Here is a 7,902-nt window from a genome sequence, read left to right on the forward strand (position 1 = left end):
TACTAGGGAAACGGCCACGTGGAAGCTGGCAGCTCTTCATTTGCTTATGAAGGTCGGACTTAATCCCACTGCGGAATATTACTGAGTGTACCGAGAAAGGTACAGCTGGACGGCGGAGCATGTGCATCAGTACTCACACCACGACTCCTCAAAGCTTCATGAGGGCGCCTGAGATATGCGCTTGCATGTAGTTTCCGGGTGAAATCAAGTAGAAGATGTATCGGACGGCCATTGGGAAGAGGTTTCCAAATTGAGCATCTCCAGTTGAAGGCAATTGAAGGCCATTCCTGTCGGGCAGATGCCGCAGGTCCGTCGGCCCTTGCAGAACCTGATACGTTAACTGGAGGATTTGTTGTGCGCACTGAGCACGACATACCGTTGTTCGTGTTCTACTTGTTCGTTTCATTATCGATCTATCCGTCTTACTGCTCCGTCCGTGCGGTGTCATGCATGTAAGCCTGAAGCATGTCGTGGCTTGGTTCCTCCTGTCTATTCCGATTTCATTCTTCCCCTTCCCGGGCGGAATCTGCCAAATAAGACGACGCAAGGGACCACTCTCCATGTGCTTTCTTTTTCCGACGTTCAAGCATGCGTCCTTGTCATTCTCCTTAGTCATCAAGTAAGTGCGTGGCGTGGGATTCGAACCCATGTGGCTGTTTTCCCTATATAGAAATGGATCACCTGCTCTCCTAGTGCTAGTACTTGAAGTGGTCATTTGCGAACCTCGCAGGCGCTTTGGACCATGCTGATCAGCTGTCCAAAACACCCATCAACATCGGCTCAGCATCGACATTATCATTTACGCGCGTTCTGAGATGCTCACTGCTTCCGGTGCGCCAAGACACATCCCCATTGCTTCGCCAGCTCCTCTCGGCGGTTGCGGTGGCATTGAGTGGAGTAGAGTGGCGCTACAATTTGGCTACGATGGCCTTTCTGGTTATTGGATCCGACCTCGGTCAGCGTTTGTCAGATCCCTTAAAGTTCACATCAATATACACTCTTCACGGTTGCTCTGTTGGACTGGCGGCACGTACATATTGCTGTTCTGACCACGTCAAATCACAATTGGAACAGAACTTCTCTTACGCAGTCCTTGTGTGCTGCCAAGTCGCCCTGGTTCTGCTTCGTCGTGATTTTGAAGCGATGCTGGGAACCACGACTAAGGATCGGGAGAGTGTGGCTTAATCATTCTTGATTCGTTCACACTCCGACATCCCTCTAGTCCATGCCGCGTCTATGTGCAGTCAGGCGATTCTTCATGACATGCCACACAAGTTACAATTTGACCCTCTCTTCCTCTACACCCCCCTTTGGTGAATGTTTGTACAACATTAACCCAGACCCGGGGCTCATACCATGAATATCCATACGCCTCCGAGGGTACACTCCCTGGCACCTTGCCACTTGGATCGATTGCGATGCGTCGTGCATGTTTGACATGTCTGGTGAGATAGATAGATTCTGCGTAGTGAATGATACGATCTTTTGTGCTGTGGATGACTAGGATGAGCTGCACGGTAATAACAAGATGAAGATGAGTCACCCTCATTCGACACAACTCCACACCAATTTGTGTCGAAGGTCTTTTAAGGATCAAGAGCTTTTCCACTTTCACTTTTCCTTCAGATGTCCTTACGTTGTAGCCAAACTCAACCATAGGTCTCGCAATCATCATTTTCCTCTCATCCGTAAGTCGTCCATCAACCGGGGGTGGTTTGGCAAGATATTCAATGAACTCCGGGTCACCGCAAGGAATTTTTGTCGTTGTAACTGCGAGCCGGGCCAAGAAGAATTTGGAACCATTAGCAGACCAAAACACGTAAATAGCAATGATTACAAGAACAAGAATAGTGCCAAAAAGCTGCGAATGATCGTTGTTTATAGATTGTGAGTAAGTCGTGAACAGGAGCAAGGTTGATGCATTCGGAATTCTCCAACGTCATGTCCGTCATCTGTGTTCTCGGTGCTGATTTGAGCTATTCGTCTATCATGGGGTACGCACTTTTGGGCCTCCATGGAACACCCTGAAACCAGCACCGAGAACACAGATGACAGACAAGAATTCCAAACGCACCTCGAGAGTTTCCTGAGAACATAACGGTTCACACACGACCAGCATGCCTGAGGCAGATAGGATCTCCCCAATCAGAAACGCCTGAACCATAGATGAGCACTGCCCATTCTTGTTCAAAGGCGACACTCACCTGCATAGCCTGTCAATTCTGAGTCCTGGAGTTTCGAAAACTTCATGGATCTCTGCAATTATTGTCGCAATCTTGGCGGAGGTCATTAATGGAACAACGGAGTCATAATAATTTATTTACTTGGTCCTTCACAAACTGGGAGTCACCCACGCTGCATCGCCACACCCTAGTCCGCCCTCGTCTCAGTTCGGAGCTGAAGGATGTGGCAGTTCGTTCCTGGGAAATAGTGGGTATGTTGCGAGCTTCGTCTTCCTCATTTTTCGGTAACACATCTTTCAAGTCTTGAAGAGCTCTATTCTCGTCCTGGGCCAAGGCTTGTTGCTGACACAGTCAAATGTTAGATGTACAGGGAATTATATACTCCAACACATTTAACTTTAACGTACAATTGGTTTTAATGCATGTGTAAGTCGCTTCTCTCCCTCTTCGACCAAGGCCTTCCCTAGTTTTAGGCAGGTTTGCTGTGAATGAACAACCCATATTATATCTGGCATCCTGATGGTATTTTGAAGAGAACTAACCCTGGCATGTCCATATGGAGGCTGGAGACTCCGGAGATATAGCATTGGTCGCAAACCGCCATATGAAGCTATTTTCGCGTAAGGAACAAAAACAGCCAATGGTATGGGGGACACTTTTTTGATGGCAGCGGATCTTTTCTCATTGAGTTCTGAAGAGGTGGGATGAGGAAGGTCTGTGGATCGATCTGAGTGAAATAGCACTTACGAGGGTTACAATGGATAAAGTCCAAACAAATAATACCACGAGATTCAGAGGTACAGAAAATGATCAGGAGTAGGAACCAGTGCAATAAACGGGCGGAGTGCAATGAATAATGTCGCACTGGTTTTTGCGATTTGGCTTCGACATACCGCTGGACCATGTCTAATAATTCAACCTCACAAAAATTGACGCATTCATGCACAGGATCCGGTATCACTGGCAAACCCCGACCAGATGCTTGCGATTTACCGGACTCAGGGCACCGATATGATGGATCTTTCTTTCGATCGCGTTGCTGATAAAATAATCTTGGTGGGCAGATCTTCGATGCGAAAGACAAAGCTTACTGTTGGAGGCCCGGTCATGTTGTGAGAAAACTAGCGATGTATAAGCACTCAGTTCACGATAGTGTAACTAATTTATTTCTGAATCACCTAGTGATCTATAAGCGCTAGACAATTACACGTTGTTGAGCAAATGGTCTAATATGACCAAGAAGTATGATCTCACCTCAGTTCACGATAGTGTAACTGAGGAGAGAGAGAAAAAACAGTCGCGACGAGTGGCTTTTAAGTCTACAACGCCGCCTATCAACAAGAAGAATAAAACGGGAACAGTGGACAATCTTAGGTGGCTGATAGGTCTGTGTGCCACTATAGTGGGACGTCGACCTTTTCTCTAATACATGTCCCTGGTCCCTGTCGAGGTAAGGAAGAACACAGGGCGGTGGAAAACAATTGACACATAGAGGAGTCTGGCCTTGTGTTTTCTCGATACAGTATCAAGCCAGCTGTCCATCGCTGTCCAGTCAACTGCGCACTGTGGGCATACTGAGTGTATGGACTCCGGCACGTGTCTAGCTTGCTCAGCCCAAGGCAGGTTAGACACTCCATTATAAATCCGCCATCAGAGCTGTCGATCTCAGCCTCGAACACATTGACCAGGTTGAAATGTGTTGTAGGATCCTGAGTGCGACATGATATCTTGGTCACCATCACTACTGAAGCTCCCTCCATCTGAGGAAGCAGCGTCAAATGAGAACTTGTCGAGTAAATAAACACATCCAATTTGACGGCATCTTTGTGATGCGCGCGTCTATCACGTCTCTATTCATTCCTACTCTCAATCAATATATACATGAATATATAAAGTATCATCTGCAGCTTCCTCCGCTGTGGATCCAAACGGTGATGGCCTTGTTACGATCATGTTGACGGGTCTAGTGCACAGTTCCATTTCCAAGCCATCTTCCACCTTCGGTCTCTTCTATCTACGTTCCTACATTGGTTCTTCTGGAGGAAAGCCTGGCCCAGACCTCTATTACACCTACTGCAACGATGTCAGGCCATCAGAATCCCGGGAATGCTGCTGCTGGCACCGCTATCGAAAATTTCACCGATCCCATCGATAGTGAGGCAGAGCCTTGGGTATTTTGTGTTCCAGCCTTCTAACTCCTTATCAGAAGTGGTCTCTATGTTATTGCCATCTCAGCGTAGCACCGCTGAAGGATATTTCCATGACACGATCCCCTCCTTCGCTTCGACCTCGACTTTGCCAGGCTTTTTGCCAGCAGCCACTGAGCCTTCCGCTTTTCCAGAACCCTCCGTTGATGATTTTCTCTTCGAGGTAAGAATAAATTTTACGATGCCTTGAACCCTCACTCATCCGAGTTTTTAAAGCTCGATGGAGGCATCGAACCTTCACTCAAGCCTCTGCTGCCTGATGACACACCTTCTACAACGGCGGTATCGCCTCGTGACCGACTTAGCATCCCATTTTCCTGAACGCCCACTTTATCCGATACCTCATCCACAATTGCCCCATCTGTTGCATCTTCTACATCTTTTATATCGTCCTTGAGGAAGAAAGTCGTAAGCATTGCATCAGCAGGCGCTTTCTTCACCAAATGCTTGGACTCGAGGTCATATCGAATTTTTTCTGTCCAAACGTTTTGCGAAAGTTCATTCAACAATCGTCGTGCTGCTGATGCCAGGATTGTGTCCGTTCAGCGATATGGGGATCTTCAAGGGGTGCCGCATTGATTTCTCATCCTGCATGTCACTCGAGTCGATGAAAGGGAGTTCTACCTTCGGTTGGATCGCAGACGGGACCGCCAAGTTCCCTTGTTGTTTGGGGTGCGGGATTTAGGGACGTCGCGCGCAATAGATACGGTATGTAACGAATTCTTTGATGGTTGTACCGCAGCTGAGAGGCGCTACTACTCGATAGGCTGCTGTTTCTGGTAGACTCGACCACCTTCTTGACTACACCAATATGAAGTCTGGGGTAGAGGCCATCATGGTGTTCCCTACTCCTGCTCCTTTGATTGCGGCTGCACAAATTCTGTATGCAATTGCAGCGGAATCTCCTGGTTACAAGCTAACTAAAGTAAGCATCAATTCTCGACCCTGTGTCACCATTAGTTGATACATCAGCTACATGTAGGAAAATTGTTGGTTCTTTGCTTCCACCATTCAGGAAGTCTTGGTGTGGGGTTTCAGGGGGGTGTATGAGAGAGGGTCACTTAACCATCCCACAAATTGGTGCTGGGAAACGAGATGGCATTAAAGATCTGGCATATTCACACCTTGAAAAGCAAATCAGTGACAAGTCGGAGGCAATTCTAAGATACGCCAACTTAATTGGAGAATCAAAGCTGACGCAGGCTATCAAGTCTGTCCTCGACGCTGTAAAATACCACCATGTGAGAGAATAGTCCACGTGCCATGCTATTCACCTGTCGGATTTTGTTGTAATGCGTTACATGGCGTTATGGGATTTTGCTGTGTGTTACAAGGTGTTACACAGATTTTGCTGCGTGCTGCAAAACATTACTGAATTTGGCTGTGTGTTACAAGGGCGTTACGGGATTTTGCTACATGCTACACATATGAACTCCTGATTTGCTTGAACACAAGATGCACCCACAGAGTGCAATAAACCAAATTCCCGCTACTCTGTAGCGGGTCTTGGAAGCGTAGACTGAATGGCCATGCACAAATATTGGTTATACCCCGGTTATACCCCTTTTTTGCCTCAGCTTGCTGACATACGATTTTAGCTCATCACGCTTACCAACAGCTGAACGCCTTGTTCATGTCCACGTGCTTTACAACCTGGCTTATCCGATCTCCCCACTTCCCCGCCTTGACACCAAGTGCACTCTCCCTTCTCCGTACTCTTGCACTACACCATGTCGTCTTCTCCCAACTTAGTGTTTTTTCACGGTTTGTGGCCATTAATTTTCCTAACCAATGATGGGGTTTTGTCAGGGACGGCTCGAGGGAGGCAGGGGTAGCGGCAGTGTTACAAAAATGGGGCCGGAGGCGCTGTCACGACCCGGCGTTCCCCGGGGCCAGACGACCTCCTCCCTGACCCTCTCCCACGCCCGAACACTCCCCGCACACTCCGCTCGCCGCCCGTCGCCGTCTAACCACTTCCCGCCACCTCTCCACAACCCCTCTCTTGATTGTCGTTGAACGACCTAGCGGCGCAGAGCGCCGCGACCTGTTGTTCCATGCTTCGCCGCACCTTGTTACCTCGCGGCGAAGGCCACGCTTGACCTTCGCTGTCGTGAACACGTGCTCTTTGTTTGTTTTCCTCTTTCCTTTCTCCGCCCGCAATCTCCGCGAGATCTGGCGACTTATTCCCCATTCAGTTCCCTAGCGCTTATATACAGCTTGTAGCTAATGCTTGTACTGTAGTTCGAAATCAACTAGAATACGCCCCCTAGGCTTACCTCTGTCCCCCGTGAGACCTCTGACTCTCTGAAGTATCGGGACCGCGTCGAGAACGAGGCGCAACGCTCCCCCTCGAGTCGTTGAAGCCGAAATCCCGGCTCTCTCGCCTAAGTAGCCTCGGCCTCGAGATCGGTGGGGTTTATTCCTCGCTAAAGCTCGGTCGTGTGTAGGACGCCTATTCCACTAGCGGGCAACGCTCGGTCGCCTACGGCTACCCTCGGCGAAGATTCGCACGGTTCTGACAGGCGCCCATTTTCGTCTGTTCGAGGCACAGGAAAAGGGAAAGGTTGGGGAAGAGGGTTCATAAGAAGTTACAGATGTTGTTATAGATGTTGTAACATGAAGTTTAACAGATAGTTTAACAAATGGGTTTCAGATGGTAATAGTTGGATAAACTCTATTTATTTACATATCATGTGATTTGGGTGTGTGCAGGGCCCATAAGAGTCTAAATTGGGAAATTTCCCATTTCCATAACAGGCAGAGCGCTCGGCACTAGCGGCCCGGACGGCGGCGGGGCAGTAAGACCATATAGTGGGCGGCCCTTACTCGGGCTTACGTCCCTGTGTGGCTTCTTAGGCTGAAGCGGGAAATGTATTGTTATTAGGGTGGGAAGCTAGACTAAACTAAGGTACTTGCCTGAAGCGGGAAATGAGAAGAAGGTTACTTCTTCGGTCCTGCTTCAGCTTAGTTTATATACATGTGTGAAGGGTCACATGGGAGTGCCACATCACCTTTGGACGAAGCCGGGTTACTGTGGGTGGCTCCATGGTCGATCCCGAGTGTTGGAGGGGAAGTACAAGTAGGAGTGCGCGGCGCATCCGGCGTGGCGGTGCCCCTATGGGGTGCTCAGCGTCGGGCGCGTCTGTGCTACAAGTGTAGGAAAGAAAGAGAGAGGTCGTCTGTATAAAGATAGAGAAAGAGAAGAGGGAAAGAAAGAGAGAATGAGAGGATGAGACGAAAGGAAGGGAGGTGGCAGTGGCAGCGGCAGCGGCGTGCCCTGACAGGTTTCCAATTACCATCTCACCAAAGAAACGATAGCTCATGGCCTGTATGACTTCTCATTGACGATCAATGATCAACAGGTTTTGCTCTTACGCCACGTTCTGTGTGCTCATTGCTATTCCAGCTGTCTAGATGCATGTGTTGCTCACCGCTCTCAATATCCTTCGCGTGATCTCTTTTTCCGCTGTAGGAGAAATAATATTCAAAGAATAAAACAATGATCTATCAGA

General features: G+C 48.6%; 2 protein-coding genes across 2 annotated transcripts; one reads left to right on the forward strand and one right to left on the reverse strand.

Moving 5' to 3' along the window:
• Window positions 1–1,783: 1,783 nt before the first annotated feature.
• EI90DRAFT_3080904 (uncharacterized protein) lies at window positions 1,784–3,095 on the reverse strand. The gene is made up of 6 exons (XM_039061920.1): window positions 2,931–3,095; window positions 2,726–2,874; window positions 2,591–2,665; window positions 2,325–2,525; window positions 2,205–2,275; window positions 1,784–2,155 (listed from the first exon to the last, which is right to left on the reverse strand). Exons 1-6 carry the CDS (start codon window positions 3,085–3,087, stop codon window positions 2,146–2,148), a joined length of 663 nt encoding a protein of 220 aa, XP_038910271.1. The 5' UTR covers window positions 3,088–3,095; the 3' UTR covers window positions 1,784–2,145.
• A 1,110-nt stretch (window positions 3,096–4,205) lies between these two features.
• Window positions 4,206–5,643, forward strand: EI90DRAFT_3253798 (uncharacterized protein; the record flags this gene model as incomplete). The annotated part of the gene is made up of 6 exons (XM_039066588.1): window positions 4,206–4,354; window positions 4,419–4,553; window positions 4,696–4,798; window positions 4,995–5,098; window positions 5,157–5,315; window positions 5,410–5,643. Exons 1-6 carry the CDS (start codon window positions 4,265–4,267, stop codon window positions 5,641–5,643), a joined length of 825 nt encoding a protein of 274 aa, XP_038910272.1. The 5' UTR covers window positions 4,206–4,264.
• Window positions 5,644–7,902: the final 2,259 nt, after the last annotated feature.

This window comes from Cantharellus anzutake, assembly GCF_015039405.1.
Source record: "Cantharellus anzutake strain C23 chromosome Unknown EI90scaffold_83, whole genome shotgun sequence".
NCBI classification, from domain to species: domain Eukaryota; kingdom Fungi; phylum Basidiomycota; class Agaricomycetes; order Cantharellales; family Hydnaceae; genus Cantharellus; species Cantharellus anzutake.